The sequence below is a fragment of the Pan troglodytes genome, chromosome 9 (assembly GCF_028858775.2).
Source record: "Pan troglodytes isolate AG18354 chromosome 9, NHGRI_mPanTro3-v2.0_pri, whole genome shotgun sequence".
Taxonomy (NCBI): Eukaryota; Metazoa; Chordata; class Mammalia; order Primates; family Hominidae; genus Pan; species Pan troglodytes.
In genome coordinates this window covers 59,918,115-59,937,869 of record NC_072407.2, presented here as the reverse complement: position 1 = coordinate 59,937,869, position 19,755 = coordinate 59,918,115, and the positions used below count along the sequence as shown (strand labels likewise).

The 19,755-nt window shown below is 48.9% G+C and overlaps 2 protein-coding genes across 3 annotated transcripts; one reads left to right on the top strand and one right to left on the bottom strand.

Annotated features, from left to right (window-relative positions):
* Positions 1-2,694: 2,694 nt before the first annotated feature.
* On the bottom strand, positions 2,695-6,913 carry CLP1 (cleavage factor polyribonucleotide kinase subunit 1). The gene is made up of 3 exons (NM_001328282.1): positions 6,672-6,913; positions 4,476-5,103; positions 2,695-3,791 (listed from the first exon to the last, which is right to left on the bottom strand). Exons 2-3 carry the CDS (start codon positions 5,079-5,081, stop codon positions 3,120-3,122), a joined length of 1,278 nt encoding a protein of 425 aa, NP_001315211.1. The 5' UTR covers positions 5,082-5,103; positions 6,672-6,913; the 3' UTR covers positions 2,695-3,119.
* Positions 6,914-14,605: 7,692 nt separating this feature from the next.
* Positions 14,606-19,442, top strand: YPEL4 (yippee like 4). Of its 2 annotated transcripts, XM_054662279.2 has the most exons (6): positions 14,617-14,844; positions 16,865-17,056; positions 17,238-17,562; positions 17,735-17,778; positions 18,124-18,232; positions 18,459-19,442. In XM_054662279.2, the coding sequence occupies exons 3-6, from the start codon at positions 17,422-17,424 to the stop codon at positions 18,546-18,548; spliced, it is 384 nt and encodes a 127-aa protein (XP_054518254.1). In that variant the 5' UTR covers positions 14,617-14,844; positions 16,865-17,056; positions 17,238-17,421; the 3' UTR covers positions 18,549-19,442. The 2 variants fall into 2 exon arrangements, with proteins under 2 accessions (XP_508436.1, XP_054518254.1); XM_508436.7 differs by lacking the exon at positions 16,865-17,056 and having other exon boundaries at positions 14,606-14,844.
* The last annotated feature ends 313 nt before the right edge of the window (positions 19,443-19,755 follow it).

Genomic DNA, 19,755 nt, shown 5'->3' with positions numbered 1-19,755 from the left:
TTCAAAATTTAAAGTAATCAGCCAGGCTAATCCCAGCACTTTGGGAGTCCGAGGCGAATGGATCACTTGAGGTCAGGAGTTCGAGACCAGCCTGGCCAACATGGCAAAACCCCATCTCTACTAAAAATACAAAAATTCACCAGGCATGGTGGTGCATGCTACTCAGCTACTCAGGAGGCTGAGGCAGGAGAATAACTTGAACCCAGGAGGCAGAGGTTGCAGTGCACCGAGGTCATGCCACAGCACTCTAGCCTGGGCAACATAGCAAAACTCAGAAGGAGGGAAGGAAAGGGGGAGGGAAGGGGAGGAGAGAGGAGAGGAGGTGAGGGATGGAAAGGAAAGAAAGGAATAGGAAGGAAGGGGAAGGAATGAAAAGAAAGAGAAGAAAAAGAGCAGGAAGGAGGGAGAGAGGAAAGAGGAAAGGAAAGGAAAGGAAAAGAAAGGAAAGGAAGAAAGAAAGAGGGAAGGGAGGGAGGAGATCAGCCGGGCGTGCTGGTTTACGCCTGTAATCCCACACTTTGGGAGGCCTAGGCGGGCGGATCACCTGAAGTCGGGAGTTGGAGACAAACCTGACCAACACGGAGAAACCCCATCTATACTAAAAACACAAAATTAGCCGGGCATGGTGGCGCATGCCTGTAATCCCAGCTACTCGGGAGGCTGAGGCAGGAGACTCGCTTGAACCTGGGAGGTGGAGGTTGCACTGAGCCAGATTGCGCCATTGCACTCCAGCCTGGGCAACAAGAATGAAACTCTGTCCCCCCCCCAAAAAAAAAAAAAAAAAAAGATCAAATAATTACTCTACTTAACTACCCCTCCCCTCTGGTTCCCATTGCTCTTAAGAGTAAAATCCATTCTTAAACCAGGTGCTGTGGCATAAGCTTGTAGTCCCAGCTACTCAGGAGACTAAGGTGGGCAGATCACTTAAGCCCAGAAGTTCAAAGCCAGCTTGGGCAACATAGTGAGACACCCCCCATCTCTTTTTTTTTTTTTTTTTTGAGTCAGAGTTTCGCTCTTATTGCCTAGGCTGGAGTGCAGTGGCGTGATCTTGGCTCACGGCAACCTCCACCTCCCGGGTTCAAGCAATTCTCCTGCCTCAACCTCCCAAGTAACTGGGATTACAAGCATGTGCCACCATGCTCGACTAAATTTTTTTTGCATTTTTAGTAGAAATGGGGTTTCACCATGTTGGTCAGGCTGGTCTCGAACTCCTGACCCCAAGTGATCCACCCACCTCAGCCTCCCAAAGTGCTGGGATTACAGGCATGAGCCACCACGCCCGGCTGAGATCCCTATCTCTTTAAAAGAAATAAAAAATCCTTTTCTTTTTTTGAGACAGAGTGTCCTTCTGTCACCTAGACTGGAATGCAGTGATGCAATCTCGGCTTTCTGCACCTCCACCTCTTGGGTTCAAGGGATTCTCAGCCTCCTGAGTGGCTAGGGTTAAAGGCATGGCCACCACCCATGGCACCTGGGCCAAAAAATCCATTCTTCACCCTGGTTTACAAAAGCCCTACATTATCTGGTCTTTGCTGCCCCCTCCAGCCTCATCTTGTACAGTCTTTCTTGGTTCACTAAGCTTCAACCACACTGGCTTTTCTCTTCACCAAACTCATCAAGCTTGTTCCTTTATTAGGGTTTTGCAGTTTTTTCTCACCAGGAAGGTTTTGCCCCAGACTTCACACAGCCATTCAAGTCTTAGCCCAAAATGTATGCTCAGGAAGGGCCTTTCCTGACCACCCAATCTAAAGTAGCCTCCAGTCACTCTGTCTCATATCCCCCAAATTTAAGTCTCTGCATAGCACTTGCCTTTTTAAATTTGTTTATTCTATAATGTAAGCTCCATAAAACTTTTGTCTATCTTGTTCCCCATCTACAGTGGCTCCTGACAGTCGGTCCTCAGTAAACATTTATGAAAAGAAGGAATGGATGAATGGCATCAGATACTTAAGTAATCCAAGTGCAAACCAGGGACACCAAACAGTCATTTGCAAGAGATCAAAAAGAATGGGCTTTCCCAGTTTCTTACCACCTGAAAGCTTAAGTTACACTTTGACTTAGGGCCTAGTTCCAATCAAATAGACAAGGATAGCTGTACTGGAAGGAAAATGAGCTATCTCTGGAAAATGATTAGATATGAAATCTCATTCCAAGATTATCACCAGCCTCTAACTCCCCACAGTAAATCCAGCACTGACAGCAGATTTACCATCTACTTACCTAAGTGCAGAGGAAAGGTGAACTATCATAAGAACTCACAGCCGGGCACAGTGTCTCACACCTGTAATCCCAGCATTTTGGGAGGCCGAGGCAGGCAGATCATGAGGTCAGGAGTTTGAGACCAGCCTGGCCAACATAGTGAAACCCTGTCTCTACTAAAAAAAATACAAAAAATTAGCTGGGCGTGGTGGCGGGCACCTGTAACCCCAGCTATTTGGGAGGCTGAGGCAGGAGAGTCACTTGAACCTGGGAGGCAGAGGTTGCAGTGAGCCACGATCACACCACTGCACTCCAGCCCAGGTGACAGTGTGAGACTCTTACAAAAAACAACAACAACAACAACCAAAAAAAAAACCTGACGTGGCTCACAGGTAGGTTTCTTGGTTTTCCCCTCCTCCAAGCATTTTAGCAATAAATCATTCCAATGATGTTTCTATAACGCTTAGGGGAAAAAAAATAAATTATACCAACTTCTATGATATGGCAAAAATATTTATTAAAATGATTTTTTTTAAGTTTGAACTTTATTGGAAGGAGTCCCTCTAATTCACACTTTCATCCTAGATAAATGGGTAAGAACCACATATGGAATATAAAGCATTGATTTTTTAAAAACCACATAGTAGCACAGTGAAATAAATGCAATTCTCCAGGGTCTTAGAGAATTCAAAGTGGCATCTTAGGTGGTCTAAGAAACCAATTACAGTCTCATGGTTTTCCTTTTGGTTCAAGATTAGAAGAGTCAGGTTACCACTACCTGTTTTTAGAGGTAGAATATGAACTACTAGTCCACAGTTTACTGGTCAGGTGGCCCCAACAGTCTTTTATCTCAGCCCATCTGCCTCTAGGGGTGGCCAGATGATCTCTATGTCCCAGGCAGCAAGGCTTCCTGCTGATCTCTACTTCAGATCCATGAACCGGATATCCATGATGAGAAGGAAGTTCTTAGGCAGCGGGCGGGGGGCTGGAGACAGAACAGTAAACACCTGATGCTCCAGGTCCACACTGGTCACCACAATGAAGCCAGCTACACTTGTCTCGGACAGGTTCTCCTCTGTACCCTCGGCAGTGCTAACACTCAGTAGGTGGTGCACCATATCTCGCCCAGGAGTGACAGGTACTAGCTTGAGCTGATTATCCTCTTGAGACATGCCCAAAGGTAAACAGGAGTCTGGGATGGTGGGTGCCCCAACTTTGTAGATTTTCACATCTGAAAATTTGACATTGAAGGCATGGGGATAGAAACAGCCTCGGAATCCATAAAAATACTCACGGATACGCTCATCCCTACATTCCCGCCGGAAGTCCTTGGAGCGCTCCACCACACCCCCAGATTTAGGGAGCAGCACAGTGCGTACAAAGTGGGGGAGGTCCCGTTTCAGTTCATTGTACAGTCGTTCTTGATCCAGAACAACAACGACATCCACCTCAAAAGCTGAGGCTGCATGCACCAGAGCCTGGTAACCAGAGCCCTTGACCCAGCCACAGGTGTTAATGACACAGCCACTCACAGATGCCCTTCGGTTCACCTCACACCTTTGGTTGAACACATCTGCTAAACGAGATGTAATCTGCAAAAGAGAGGATCGAGGTAAGAACAAAAACACCCAGACAAACCCATGGCTACTTTGTTCCTCTTTAGAATAAGTGCTATTAGATATAAGAAAAATGATTTTTTTTTTTTGAAATGGAGTCTCACTCTGTTGCCCAGGATGGAGTGCAGTGGCACGATCTCAGCTCACTGCAACCTCCACCTCCCGCGTTCAAGTGATTCTCCTGCCTCAGTCTCTGAACAGCTGGGATTACAGGCACCAGCCACCACGCCCAGCTACTTTTTGTATTTTTAGTAGAGACGAGGTTTCACCATGTTGGCCAGGCTGCTCTCCAACTCCTGACCTCAGGTGATCCACCCGTCTCAGCCTCCCAAGTTGTGGGATTACAGGCATGAGCCACTGTACCCAGCCTGAAAAAATGACATTTTTAATGGCTGTAGTTTTGATACCATAACATGGATTTAATTTTTATGTTGCTGCTTCTGCCTCCTGTTTTATGCCCTAAGTGAAAATCTAACAAATTACTAAGAATAGATCCACAGAAATGTTTAACAATCTGAGACTGACATATTTGGAATTGCCTTTCTAAAGTAATGCAGCAGAAATACCAGCTGAGAAAATGCAGTGTTAACTAGTAAACTTCCCCAGTTTCCTACCCTGATAGCAGCCCTTCCCTCCACCCCACCTTTCTCTGGCTCTGACCTTATTATAAAGCTTGATGTTAGTGCCAGGAGTGGTGGAACCAAAATGATACACCAGAGGGGCCTGGATAGAGAAACCCTCTTCGACGTCTGCAGGCCGCTCGATGTAGAGGGCCCCCATGGTACCAGGGATGGACACAGAACCCTGGCCCACATCCAGCTCCACATAAGTGGGACGGCGGCCCAAACGCACTGCATAGTTGAGCAGAAGGCGACACACTGTAGACTTGCCCACATCAGTGGGGCCCACTACCATCACTCGGGGACCTCGCTCTTCTTCCTTTTCCGCTTGCCTCCGCATCTGTTCCAAGGCTGTGTGAGTGTTGAGGTAAAGCAACATAGGAGTGTCCTTGGAGACATAAGCCACCTCCGTGCGGCCGCTCAGTTGCACAGAACAGCCATGCCAAGTGAAAACAGCCACCTTGGCACCAGCATCAAAGGTGAATTTCTTGTTTCGGGTCAGCTCTGTGCCAAAGATCTCTGCCATGCCAGTCAACAACTCCAACTGAACTGACTGAGATGCCTCCACCTCAAAGCGAAGTTCTGTTTCTCGCTCTAGTTCAAATTTAGTGGTTGGCTTCTTGTCATCATTAGCCTCTTCTCCCATCTCTTCTGTGTAGCTGCTGTGCCTAGAACACAAATTAAATATCAGATCTAATTATAAGTCAGTCTTCTGTTACAAAAACATCCAATGGGGCCAGGCATGGTGGCTCACGCCTGTAATCCCAGCACTTTGGGAAGCCGAGGTGGCTGGATCACTTGAGGTCAGGAGTTCAAGACTAGCCTGGCCAACATGGTGAAACCCTGTCTCTACTAAACATACAAAAAAAAAAATTAGCCGGGCATGGTGGAGGGTACCTGTAATTCCAGCTCTTTGGGAGGCCAAGGCAGGAGAATCGCTTGAACCCAGGTGGCAGAGGCTGCAGTGACCCGAGATTGCGCCACTGCATGCCAGCCTGGGCAACAGAGCAAGACTCCATCTCAAAAAAAGAAAAAAATCATCCAATGGGCCAGGCACAGTGGCTTAGGCCTGTAATTTCAGCACTTTGGGGTGCTGAGTTGGGCAGATCCCCTGAGCTCAGGAGTGCAAGACCAGCCTGGGCAACATGGTGAAACCCCGTCTGTACAAAAAATGCAAATATTGGCCAGGCCTGGTGGCTCACGCCTGTAATCCCAGCACTTTGGGAGGCCAAGGCGGGTGGATCACCTGAGGTCAGGAGTTCAAGACCAGCTTGGCCAACATGGTGAAATCTCAGTATTTACTAAAATATACAAAAATTAGCCAGGCATAATGGTGGGCGCCTGTAGTCCCAGCTACTCAGGAGACTGAGTCAGGAGAATCGCTTGAACCCAGGAGGTGGAGGTTGCAGGGTTGCAGTGAGGCAAGATCATGCCACTGTACTCCCGCCTGGGTGACAGACCAAGGCTCTGTCTCAAAAAAAAATAAAATAAAATAAAATAAATAAATAAATAATAAAAACATACAATGAATGTTTCCCCTTACCTTGCTTTAATTCTCTCCATATTTCTTATCACCATCTGTCTCACTATATATTGTGTCTTACCCGCCTCCCCCACCCCAAAATGTTAAGACTTAGGCATTTTTGATACTGTATACTGCTTAGAATAGAGCTTGACAGACTGTAGACACCTCAATACATTGAGTGAATTAATGTCTCAGACATCAGAGAAAAACCATACCTACAGACTGACAGAAGATTTAATTATATCACCCTCCATCACTCTATTGGTAAACTCCAAACTTGAGAAGGTAACAGATGCCCTGACCCCAATCATCCTAGTCAACAGGAAAGGGCGTCTGAAATACGGATGCAAAGCAGAGCACACCGGATCTGAACTCAGAAAACAGCCTAATCCTCGTCTCTGTAACTACTAGTAGTGTCTTTAGACAATCACTTAACTTCTCTGAACCTTTGAAGCTGTCGACTGGAAGCACTTACACTTCCTCAAATACAGTGTTGTTCTTGGGGTTTACAGGAATTGTGGGAGGAAAAAAAAGCACTTCGTAAACTAGAAAACGGCAAGGAAACGATATGAATTATTTCTGATCCTGGACTGCAGCTCTAGCTTCAGCATTTGTCCCAACCTTCCCAGACACCAAAATCTCCCCAGACACCAAAATCTCCCCAGACCCCAAGGAGGCGACAGTTGTGTTCCTGCCCTTTTTTTAACTCACCTGCGCAGCCAGGAGCCCAACAGGTAAACTCAGAAGGTCCTCCCGTGCAGAACTTAAACCAAACTACAAGCGGTTCTTGCCCGGACCCACGCCGGAAACAAACGCAGTTTCGCACTTGCGCTGTGAAAGGACACGCGGTCGCGCGCTGCCCTTTGGGATGTGTAGTTTGCCGGAGCAGCCGAGAGCGGGTGCACTCGCTAAGCCGCTCGGCCTTCTGGGAGTTGTAGTCAAAGGATTGTTTTGAACGTGACGCCAAAGGTGGGAGGGGCGGCTGTTGTCATTATTCGTGCAGCCGGAGGGAGGGGTGAGGAGGCGTGGCGGTTGCGCCCCCGCGCTGGGCAGGGACAGGTCGAGGGACCAGGCTTCGGCAGTGCGCGTCCGCGGCGGGAATCTCGCCCCAGATTTCCTGCTCCCCTGCAGCCCAGGAAACAGAAGGGAGGCCCGGAAGAAAGAGAGACTGTCTCGGTCTAGGTCCCGCGACGGCCTGCTTGCCTGGACAAGCCACGAAGCACAAAATCCTTTTTAGGCAGGGGGAAACCCAGGGGTAGAGAAAGCGGAGGAAGACAGCCTGACAGAGGTTTCATCGAGCTGTCATCTCCCACCTGACACAGTGCTTGGCACATGGAAGGCATTTCAAATTTTTTTTCTTTAATAAAAGAATAAAAATCCGATGATTTCTTCCAGCTACAAGTCAGTCATTACCCAACAACCTCTCTCCCACTAAACGAGGATTTTTGTTAGGCACTCATTTCCCTCCATAAATCCCTGACAGTTACAGGTCAGTCATTTGCCCCGCAGCCAACAGGTTCCACCACGTCTATAATCCTCTTTTTACTAACTTGGGCTTTGGAATCTTATATTATTTGATATACTGCTTACATCACTGTGTGACTTTGAGCAAATCACAGGCTTCATCTCTCTGAGATCGTTTTTTTTTTCTTTTTGTTTTTGAGACAGGGTCTCACTCTCTCGCCCAGGTTGGAGTACAGTGCCGCGAACATGGCTCACTGCAGCCTCGACCTCCTGGGCTCAAGCGTGATATCGTTTTTTGTCTGCAAAGTTGGGATAACAGTGCCCAACCTCCTAAAGTTGTTTTGACGATTGCAGGAATGTGCCTGTAAAGTACTAAGTACAATGCCTGTAACATAGAAAAAAATCTGATATCAGCTTTTACGTTTTTATTATAGGCTGGGGCGGAAGGGGCTATAATATCATTCATTCGTGCAATACTTAACATTTTTCAGATCCCTTTCAGGCATCTTCTTTCACAGCCACCCTGTAAAGACAGCTTTATTATATCCAATTTCAGATGGGGGAGGAGACTAAGATAGGTGCAGAGGTTTGCCCAAACATTAACAGCCATTGGTAGAGCTAGGACTCAAACCCAGAGTTTCTAAGTCTGAGTCCGGTTATAATAATAGTAAACATTTAGGCCAGGCGCGGTGGCTCACGCCTGCAGTCTCAGCACTTTGGGAGGCCGAGACGGGAGGATCACCTGAGGTCAGGAGTTCGAGACCAGCCTGACCAACATGGTGAAACCCCATCTATACTAAAAATACAAAAATTAGCTAGGCGTGGTGGCAGGCGCCTGTAATCCCGGCTACTTGGGAGGCTGAGGCAGGAGAATCGCTTGAACCGGGGAGGCGGAGGTTGCAGTGAACTGAGATCACGCCACTGCACACCAGCCTAGGCAACAGAGTGAGACTCTGTCTCAAAAAAAAAATCACATTTAAGGCAGGGCGTGGTGGCTCACGCCTGTAATCCCAGCACTTTGGGAGGCCAAGATGGGTGGATCACGAGGTCAGGAGATCGAGACCATCCTGGCTAACACAGTGAAACCCGTCTCGACTAAAAATACAAAAAAAATAGCTGGGCGTGGTGGCAGGCGCCTGTAGTCCCAGCTACTAGGGAGGCTGAGGCAGGAGAATGGCCTGACCCCGGGAGGCGGAGCTTGCAGTGAGCCGAGATCGTGCCACTGCACTCTAGCCTGGGCGACAGCGCGAGACTCTGTCTCAAAAAAACAAAAACAAAAAACAAAAAACCACATTTATATACTGTTATATGCCAGATACTGGTCTATGGACTTTTCAGGTGTAAATTCATTTAATCGTAGCCAGAATCCTATGCAGTAGGTACTATAATTGTCATCTCCACTTTACAGGTGAGTACTTTTTTCAGTCCGGCTCACGTAGTTAATTCATATTGAGGAGACTGGGAAGATTTTCTGGTTCGCCAGAAAGATTTTCTCCTGCTGGCCCTACTTAGCAGCACTCCCCAAGCAGTGCCATCCTCACTTATCACTTCTGAGTTTTTCTTTGATGGTTTGCTTTAATTATTTCATTCATTGAACATATATGCATTAGCTTTTTTTTTTTTTTTTTTTTTTTTTTTTTTTTTTTTGAGATGAGGTTTTGCTCTGTTGCCCAGGCTGGAGTGAAGTGGCGCAATTTCAGCTCACTGCAACCTCTGCCTCCCGGGTTCAAGTGATTCTCCTGCCTCAGCCTCCCAAGTAGCTTGGATTACAGGCGTGTGTCACCACGCCCAGGTAATTTTTGTATTTTTAGTAGAGATGGGGTTTTCACCATGTTGGTCAGGCTGACCTCAAACTTCTCACCTCAAGTGATCTGCCCATCTCCGCCTCCCAAAGTGCTGAGAACACAGGCGTGAGCCACCACGCCCGGCCTATGCATTAGTTTTTCAATTAACTATTGTGTGTCCCGTAATCTTCTACTCTTCTTTAAAAATTCAGTTCCAGTCTTCCATTTGCAAATTTTCTCCCTGAGTGGGCTTATCCTTGCCTTTTTCCATGCAATCTATCTCCGAGATCTGTATCTTCACCTCTACTATCTCCCTTGAGGCAGTTTCTCCCAGTTACCTGAAAGTTGTTTTTATTTGGATATTGTATAACCATCTCAAGCTGAACTTAGGGAAAAGAACCCCTCCTTTCCTTTAGGCTGCTCTCCATTTTGCTTCTAAAATACAGAAAGAGTCAGGACACAACATTTAAAGCATCTGTGCTTGACTACACTCTCTTCTCTCACTTTTTTTTTTTTTTTTTTTTTTTTTTAGATGGAGTCTTACTCTGTCTCCCAGACTGGATTGCAGTGGTGCGATCTCAGGTCACTGCAACCTCCATCTCCCGGGTTCAAGCGGTTCTCCTGCCTCAGCCTCCTGAGTAGCTGGGATTACAGGTTTCCACTGCCACACCCAGCTAATTTTTCTATTTTTAGCAGAGACAGGGTTTCACCATGTTGGTCAGGCTGGTCTCGAACTCCTAACCTCAGGTGATCCACCTGCCTCGGTCTCCCAAAATGTCGGGATTACAGGCGTGAGCCACGGCACCCAGCTCTTTTCTCAGTTTTAATCTTTCACCAAGCACTCCTGCCATCTCCACCCCACCTCCAAACAATACCGTCATCATATGTTCTTTTTCTCCTCTCCAGCTAGATCCTTGATCATTTTCTTTTTGCTTCCAAACTTTCTTTCTTTCTTTCTCTCTCTCTCTTTCTTTTTCTTGAGACATAGTTTCGTTCTTGTTGCCCAGGCTGGAGTGAAGTGGCGCAATCTCGGCTCACTGCAGCCTGCGCCTTCCGGGTTCAAGCAATTCTCCCGCCTCAGCCTCCCAAGTAGCTGAGATTACAGGCGCCCGCAGCCATGCCCAGCTAATTTTTGTATTTTTAGTAGAGAAGGAGTTTTGTCATGTTAGCCAGGATGGTCTTGAACCCCTGTCCTCAGGGTCATCTGCCCGCCTCAGCCTCCCAACGTGCTGGGATTACAGGTGCCTGGCCTGCTTCCAAACTTTCAATCCGAGCTGGGCCCAGTGACTCACGCCTGTAATCCCAGCACCTTGGGAGGCCAGGGTGGGTGGATCACTTGAGATCAGGAGTTCGAGACCGGCATGACCAACATGGTGAAATCCCGTCTCTACGAAAAATACAAAAATTAGCCAGGCATGGTGGCACATGCCTGTAATCCCAGCTACTCAGGAAGCTGAGGTGGGAGAATCACTTGAACCCGGGAGCCGGAGGTTGCAGTGATTCTCGGATCATGGCATTGCACTCCAGCCTGGGAAACAGAGGGATATTCCATTTCAAAGAACAAACAAACAAACAAACAAAACAAAAGAACTTTCAATCCATGCCCTGAAAACTAATCATTTGCCTTTTCCCACTTCTCATTGTTCTCAACAATTGCTTTTCAAAATCTTTTTTTCTTTTTTTTTTTTAATTTTATTATTATTATACTTTAAGTTTTAGGGTACATGTGGTGCACAACGTGCAGGTTTGTTACATATGTATACATGTGCCATATTGGTGTACTGCACCTATTAACTCGTCATTTAGCATTAGGTATATCTCCTAATGCTATCCCTCTCCCCTCCCCCCACCCCTCAACAGGCCCCAGTGCGTGATGTTCCCCTTCCTGTGTCCATGTGTTCTACTTTTATTTCCCCTCTCTTCTGCTGCCCAAACAAAAGCACTTCTCTCTTCTTTCTTTACCTAGCTTTTTCTCTCAATTCCAAATCTCTAGTACTATCCCTCAAGACACCCACGTTGTCTTTTCAGAATTTACTTTAAACCCCAGAATCTTCCCTGATTAAATATTTAGAATCCCTTTTTATTTTCATGCTCAACTAGCAATGTCTCCCATTACCCACATTTCCCTGCCTTAACTTTTTTTTCCCTCTTTACATGTGAGAAGAAAAACAAACCACCCCCAAGCACTGCTTTCTAGAAGTCCCTATCTTTGTCGTACTTCATTTGCTAAATGCTAGCCTCTGTTAGAAATCAGGGTTTTTGTCTTAGGGGATATGTTCTGTGTCACCTACTTTAGTAACATGCACAGGACAGCACCCCATGAGAAATGAATTCTAAGTCAAATGAAATTTAACTGGAAGCTGCTAGAAAAATAGCAACAGAAGATGTAATTTCTTCATAAGACAAAAATTTGGCATGTGTCTCTTGAGATATCAGAATTTAATAATAAATCCTCCCTGGGTTTTGGGGGTCATACATTGAGAATGCTGTTTTGGTTTCACTTTTGTTTTTTTGGTTTTGTTTTTTTTTTTAGACGGAGTCTCTCTTTGTTGCCCAGGCTAGAGTGCAGTGGTCCCATCTTGGCTCACTGCAACCTCCGCCTCCTGGGTTCAAGCGATTCTTCTGCCTCAGCCTCCCAAGTAGCTGTGATTACAGGCACACGCCATCACACCTGGCTAATTTTTTGTATTTTTAGTAGAGAGGGGGGTTTCACCACGTTGTCCAGGCTGGTCTCGAACTCCCAACCTCAGGTGATTCACCTACCTCGGCCTCCCAAAGTGCTGGGATTACAAGGTGTGAGCCACCTCACCCAGCCAAGAATGCTTTTTTTTTTTTTTTGAAACAGAGTCTCGCTCTGTCACCAGGCTGGCGCGATCGGCTCACTGCAACCTCTGTGAGTACAGTGGCGCCATCTCGGCTTACCGCAACCTCTGACTTCCTGTTCAAGCGATTCTCCTGCCTCAGGCTCTCGAGTAGCTGGGATTACAGGCACGTGCCACCATGTCCAGCTAATTTTTGTTATTTATTAGGGATGGGGGTTTCACCATGTTGGCCAGGATGGTCTCGATCTCCTGACCTTGTGATCTGCCTGCCTCGGCCTCCCAAAGTGCTGGGATTACAGGCTTGAACCACCGCACCTGGCGAGAATGTTGTTTTGAAATGACACTACTGTTTACTGCCTATCATGTGCCAGGCACTTTTCAGGCATTTAAATGTTATCTCACTTTATTCTGCATCTCCATGAGCTAATAATAATAAATATTATTAGCTTCATTTAGCAGAAGAGTAAGACTAAGGCACAAAGAGTATCAGTAATTTGCCTAGTGGTTCCTGCCAAGTAATTGGCAGAGCTAAGAGTCTAATTCAGTCTCTTTGAGACCAAAGCCAGACACTTGGTTCATGTCTGAAGATGCAACTCAACTGCTCTATTAATCAGGGTTCTCTAGTGGGATAGAACTAATAGGATAGATGTATATATAAATCAGAGTTATTACAGAATATTGACTCAGATGATCACCAGATGAGGTCCCACAGTAGGCTGCCTGCAAGCTGAGGGGCAAGGAAGCCAGTCCGAATCCCAAAGTTGAAGACCTTGGAGTTCAATATTCGAGGGCAGGAAGCGTCCAGCATGGGAGAAAGATGTAGGCTCGGAGGCTAAACCAGTCTGGTCTTTCCACATTCTTCTGTCTGCTTTTATTCTGGCCTAGCTGACAGTTGATTACATTGTGCCCATCCAGATTGAGGTGGGTCTGCCTTTCCTAGTCCATTGACTCAAATGTTAATCGCCTTTGGCAATACCCTCACAGACACACCCAGGAACAATACTTTGCATCTTTCAATCCAATCTAGTTGACAATATTAACCATCACCAGTCCACCCCTTGTCAACTTGAACCCATACACGTCTCCTGAAATCATACATGATCTTCAAATAAGGACAATAATAAGGTCATAATTACGCTTAACATAATACAGCTATCCTTTGTACAACCGGAAACGCACCAATCCCCAACCCAAATGCTATTACATAGAGTTAACAACACTTAAGTGCTGATATCAAGTCAGTAAGTCTTATGTCACATGATAAAGGCAAAAGAAAGGAAATAAAATGAAGATATTTTCTTAATACAAGTGTATATATGCACAAACATGTTCCTAACAAAAGGAGGAGGAAATACTCATGACAATTACAGTCCTCATTTCTGCAACTGGTCACATGGTCATAGTTCGTATTGATGACTACCTTCTTCGATTACCCATTCTGAATTCCATTTGCCTTCAGCAAGCACCTCAGCAGATTATGTTTTTTTACCTGATGGAGTGACCCAAACCTTCATTCCTGAAGGGTCTGGGCCATTTGTCATCCTGCCTGGATTGGGCTGTTGCAGTTTCCCATTGACCTTAATCACAGGGCATGGTAATATTAAGAGACGCCCTACGTGATCTCCTGTATTCCACGCATCCTTCCTTACCTCCATTGTGGAGTAGTAGACTGATTTCATCTTGATAGTCTGGGTCAAACACTGTAACTCCCTTCTTAGCAAGTTGGCTTAAAAGTAAGAAGAGCCCAAAGTGGCCGGGTTGCAATCTTAACTTCCAGCTTAATGGAATCATTGTTGTGTCTCTTGGTGGCAGCATTCCTCCCTCTGGAACTAAGACCTCTAGGCCAGCAGAACATAATGCCGTGGAAACAACCGCTATTTTGGAAACATCTAAATGCACGGGTCTGCACTGGACATTGCAGTCCTGGGATATAGAGAGTAATTTCCCAGAAGGCCTGTCTCAGGAAGTTTACAGCCCAATAGAGAACTTCATATAATGTAGGTGTCTCCATTCATGAAGCACGCATAATTTGGAGGTAGCTGTTAAGGGGTTCCTGCATGCAAAATGTCACATTGGGTCTATTACTCCTTCAGGAGTATTAAACCAAGGCTTTGAGGCTTGGTACAAGTTTGGGGGCACAGTTTGCCATCCATGACAATTAGTACATCTGTCTTTTCCCTGCTTCAGGGCTGGTGTCCAAGCTGAAATGGGAAAGTGTATCATCTTAAATGTGTGTGTGCTCCCTCACTCTGCATCCATCTCTTCCTTCACCAGCCTTGCCACCTCCTTTCCTCCAGCCCTGCCACCCTCACTGCATCCTTGCCCAGCCCTGTCCTTCCCCCAGGTTCTTCGTATCTCCTTGGCCACACTGCCTTCCTCCTTAACAACCTGCCTCTCCCCTTGCCCACCATCGCCGCCTTGTCCCTCGGCCCCCACTCCTCTAGCCCCATCCCTTGATGCCTACCCCCTCCCTTCCTTCCGACCCGCCTCCTGTGTCTCCCAGCCCTGCTCTGACGTGGGAGGTGAGGGGGGGTGGGGGGGATGGATGACTCACAGTGTTATGATGCAGTTCCACAACACACAGCCACATTCACCCACAGACCGAGGTACAGAACGAGAGACAACCTCTGCCCCCCCAGCAGCTGGCCAGCTTTGCAGCCCCAGTCTTGAGCCCCCAACTACCCTCCCCCCACCCACCCCCATCCCCTTCCCAATTGAAGGAGCGGAAAGAGAAGAGAGAAGAGTGAGCAGAGAGATTGAGAGATTGAGAGAGAGAGAGAGAGATAGACGGAGATCTCTGGAGCAGACCTCAAGGTGAGGGGGCAGCCCTTCTCCAAATGAATTTTTTTCTCTTTGCAAATTTCCTCCTCCTGCTGCGTGTTGCTTTCTCCCCTTTGCAAAAGCATTATTCATCCACCCTTTGTCCTCCCTTCCCCCTCCCCGCTGCCTCCGCTCCTCTCTCTCGGTTCCTCCATCCCTCTCCAAGCTCTGACGATTCCCGCACTTATTTCCCGGCAACTTTGGCTGCAGCATCAGGCATCACTGTTTATTGTTTTGCTGCTGGTGCAGACCCCCAAAGCCTGCCCTGGGAGCTGGCGGTGCTGCTAATTATTTGGACCATACCATACTGAGAATACCAGCCTGGGGGGTGCCAAAACCTCAGAGCAGATGAGAAAATCCATTGTGAGCAGGTGTCCCCCCCTTTCCTTTTCCCCCCTGAGAAGCACGAGATTCGCACCTGGTTCCTCCAGCCTCCGCCTCGGCGCCTCTGCTGTCAGCTGTCAGTTGCCCCCGCCAGCCCTCCCTCTCCCCTTTCTCCTACGGTCCAGCCCCGTCTCACTTCAGGGGAACATCTCTCCCCAGCACTCGGCTTGCCTTTGTTTTTTCTCCAGTCATTTGCCCAACTTGCTTCTCCCTGTGATCCGAGATGGGTGAAAAAATGACCCCTACTCCCCTTTGTGATTCTCTGGCCTTCTGTGCAGCCTTTCCTTGGCTTGACTGGGAATTAGGGGAGAGGGAGGGAGGCGTGACGGCCGGAGGCTGGAGAAGGAGCTCAGGATTGGGGACCCAAGCTGCCCCATTCCCCATGCCCCTTGAAGAAGGTGTTTCAAGGTGGTGCATGTCAGAGGGGAACTCGCTGGCAAAGTTGAAGGCAAACCTGTGAAGCAGAGACTGAAAGGTGGTCTCTTGGCGAGGAGGGCCCGTTTCCTGCAGCCGGAGCCCAATGTCACCCTGAACTCAGCCCAAGGTGTCTTCCTGGGGCCCAGTCCGGAGGAGAGGACCTGAAACTGAAGATAGTCTCTATGGAGGTTTTGCGGAGAGACTGCCTGGCGGCCTTCAGAGAGAGTGGAACAGCTGGGTGCTTGTGGCCACTGCGGAGGACAGGACGAGGAGAGCCTGTATGCCCTGGCTAACCAGAGCCAACACTGCCTCTTCTCTGCTTAGTGCTCTAGCATTGCCAGAGTGCCCAGCTGGCATCTCTGAACCAGACTTAGGCTAACCACCCACAGTGGGCTGGGAAGCCCTATGAAGGAGAAAGCAGCAGCTCACCTGCTTATCGGAGCCAACAGGGGCCACCTCCCTTCTTATCCTCTGCCTCCAGCACCTTCAGCCACTCGGAGGCTGGCGCGTGGGCAGAAGGCAATCTTCCTCTATTCCTAATCAGAACCCAGCAATTACTTCATCTTCAGTCACCCACAGAGTCACTGCTGTTTGTCCCTGCCCCTGGGAGAAGGTAGAAAGAAACATTTTCTGCCTTGTGCCCCAAAGCACAGCTGTTAAAAATAAGAGTCCCCCTTCTGCTGTTCGTTGTGGCCGTTGCTCTCACCCTACCACACAGCCCTGCCCAGCCCAGGAATCAGGCTCCTCTGACATGCTACTCATTTCCCATTGGCTCCAGCTGTCAGATTGCCTGAAGAAAATGTATTTTCTGCCTAAGTCTTTAACCAAGGGCTAAGGCAACAGTTAGTAAAGACTAGGAGAGAGAAAGACCAAGGGGCCCACAGGCTGGGAAGACAGGCAGGTGCTTATTCTGGGCCAGAATGAGTGAACCAAGGTGCGGGAATGGGCGGCCACATGTGAGGGCTTTGGTACTGTTGGAAACATCTATAAAGTTCTAGTGAAGAGTCCCAGAGCACAGGACCCTGACCTCAGGAGAGAACCGAATCGGGGTTTGTATACCTGCCTGCATGCTCTCCCTCCCCTCACCTTACACCTCCTGCCCCCCTCCCCAAAATGTATAAAGGACCAATTGTATTGCAAACAAAGACCATGTAAAAGAAAGACCTTCAGGCATCCCCAACTCTTAAAAAGGCTCTGATCCCCTGAGACACAGTGCCTGTGCGATGCAGAGCCTCACGAAGAACTGAAAACCAAGGAGAGGGCACTTGCAGATGACGTTGCTCCCATGGCAGCGTCTGTGCCCGTGGGCTTCTCTCTGTGGAAAATGGTGGAGGCTGCTTCTGCCCCAGGAGGGAGAAACACCGACTCCCTGGCTTTGGCGCCAGAAGCCTGGATCGGCTGCCAGGTTTGCCAGAGCAGAATGGGGATCCAGGGGACGGGGCAACAATGCAACTGGATGCTGTGGGGGGGTCGATGGTGATGGGGGAAGTAGAGGTATGGGTGAGCTGATTCCCTTTTCCTCCATTCCCTCAGGAGGGGTCCTCCTGAGGTCGCAGCTCCCCTGATGTCCTTTCCCCTCTTCCCAGGTGACTTCTATTTCTATCTGGTTCTCGTCTGGGGGGGCCCTGGCCGGGCAGCCCCCCAACACTTCTCCTGCCCTGAAACACGGCTCTAGCCAACCTGCTCCGCTGCTTCACCTGCGACCGTCTCTGCGGGGGCTGCACGGCGCCAGCCCCTCCAGCCCGCCAGGGCATTGTCCTCCAGCCCGTCATGCCCAGCTGTGACCCCGGTCCGGGCCCTGCCTGCCTCCCCACCAAGACTTTCCGCAGCTATCTGCCCCGCTGTCACCGCACTTACAGCTGTGTCCACTGCCGTGCACACCTGGCCAAACACGATGAGCTTATTTCCAAGGTACGCGAAGCGGGGACCTGCCATTCCCCTCCTCTCGCGCACCAGGCTAGCCTGAACATCACCCAGGGGTGAGGCAGCAAAGCTCTTCCTCTCTCCTACACACCCCTGCGGGGATTCAGGCAGTGGGGCTGAAGGCTGCTTGGTAGTCATTGTCTGTCCTATGTCTCCACAGTCCTTCCAAGGGAGCCATGGCCGAGCCTACCTGTTTAACTCCGTGTGAGTCTACCTCTTTCCTTGTGCGTGTGCTTGTGCTTATGTGTGAGTGAGTAATTTTCCTCTGTGGAGAAAGGGGGGAATCCATCAGGTGATCTTGTGCCTTCAGTCTTTGCCTCCCCTTTTGCAAAGAGGGTCTCAGTCTGAAGTTCTCACATGGGGAGCCGGGGGAGAATTGAAATCATAACGGTGGAAAAAGAAGGCCCAGGCTCTAGTCTTAAAGGGGTGGATTATCAAAGGCAGGGGCTGTCCAGTTCTCTCCAGATGGAAGTTCCCTTGGGCTGTCTGGGGACTGGACTGACAGTGCAACCCCACTGGGTGCTGGGTCCTTCCTGTTTCCTGAGACAGGGTCAACGTGGGTTGCGGGCCAGCTGAACAGCGCCTCTTGCTCACGGGGCTCCACTCGGTAGCTGACATTTTCTGTGAGAGCTGCAAAACCACACTGGGCTGGAAATATGTAAGTACCTGAGGAAGAGGGTCACCCTCTAAAGTGGCAGTCCCCATGGCCCTTCAAGCCCCAGTGACCATGTCAGGTCCTTCCTTGTATGGTCCAAAGAGGAAAGAAAGAACTAGTCACTGGGTTGGGCTAGGTGGATGACCCTTGGGGTGGGGGCCATACAGGTGACAGTGGGGCCTGGAAGGAAACTGCTTTGTCCTACAATCACTGCTTTCTCCTTCACCAGGAACAAGCTTTTGAGACGAGCCAGAAGTACAAGGAAGGGAAATACATCATTGAAATGTCACACATGGTGAAGGACAACGGCTGGGACTGAGGGGCTCAGGCAGGGTGTGCCCTTCCTCCGCATGCCCCTCCCTCCCCACGGCCCTGCCAAGCAGTCTATACCAGCATGAGTACTGCCCCACCCCTGGGGGAAACCTGGCTCCAACCAACCCCTCCCCTGCCTCCACCATATCCACTACCAGGCACCCTTTGGAACAGGGGTCTGGGGGTACCCCAGGGGTGTTAAGGCTCAGGAGTGGGCAGCAGTCAGGGAGAGACAGAACTGGGGGAAAGGGATGGTTGTGGGTCTTTCTGTTCCCAAGATCCTGAACATGGAGGCGATGGCAGGGCGTAGACTCAGGCAGAGAGGATTGTGGGAGGAATCCGTTTTTGCTCCACCTCTTTTTGAGTGAACAGAGGACAAACCTTGGGTCACAGGGCAAGTAGATCGTGGACCACAGAACAGCAGATGAGAAAAGGCTTGGGTTGGAGTGAAATTCTGGTCTCAGACACCAGGAGACCAGAGTCTCTGAGGATGAAGTTTCCTCCCCCTATTTGTAGGGAAAAGGACTTGAGTGCAGGGAAAACTCAAATCCCAGGCCCTGGGAAATAGTAAAGTAATCAAAGGGTTTTCCATTTCACTCCACTTGTTAGTTTATCTTGGCACTGAAGAGGCACTTTCGAGTATTTAACTTTTGCCATTGGGTGGGGTGGGGACAGCTGCTCGCGGAACAGCCCCTAGTCGGCTGCTTCCAGAGTAAGCAGTCTTTATGGGCTTTCTCTGAGGCCCAGTCACTGCTCCTGGGACCCAGTCCCCTGGAAGGGAGGTGGAAAATCAGTGCTACGGGGCCAGTCTTTCCCGTGGCTGCCACCAGCGAATGAAACTTTTGTATGATACATAAAGTGCTTGAGTCTATTTTTAATAAAAAGGGAAAAAGCAACTTGAGGCAACCTGTCCTCTGACTTTCTTTCCCTGTGCATGTACCCATAAACTGTCCCCGTCACACACACACACCCCCACCCACCCAGGCCTGTCCCTTTATACCACTAGGGGGCAGCAGTTGCCCTGTCTATGGCAAGACTACTGCTTGAGCTTTTACCGGGGAATAGGCGTTCAGGTGAAGTTTTGCCTTAGTAAGAGGGGTGGGTTTTGTTAGCTACTTGGCGAGAGCATCCAAAACTGCTTGTGTCTGCTGACACCCCTGACAGTAAGTCCATTTTACCTAGATCCAGGATCGGGCAACTGAAAGAGGCTCATC

Coding starts and splice junctions, on each gene's coding strand:
- YPEL4 (XM_508436.7), top strand. CDS start 17,422: ATGCCCAGCTGTGACCCCGGTCCGGGCCCTGCCTGCCTCCCCACCAAG. Junction 17,779..18,123: donor GCCTACCTGTTTAACTCCGT/GTGAGTCTACCT, acceptor TTCCTGAGACAG/GGTCAACGTGGGTTGCGGGC. Junction 18,233..18,458: donor CCACACTGGGCTGGAAATAT/GTAAGTACCTGA, acceptor CTCCTTCACCAG/GAACAAGCTTTTGAGACGAG.
- CLP1 (NM_001328282.1), bottom strand. CDS start 5,081: ATGGGAGAAGAGGCTAATGATGACAAGAAGCCAACCACTAAATTTGAA. Junction 3,792..4,475: donor ACATCAAGCTTTATAATAAG/GTCAGAGCCAGA, acceptor TCTCTTTTGCAG/ATTACATCTCGTTTAGCAGA.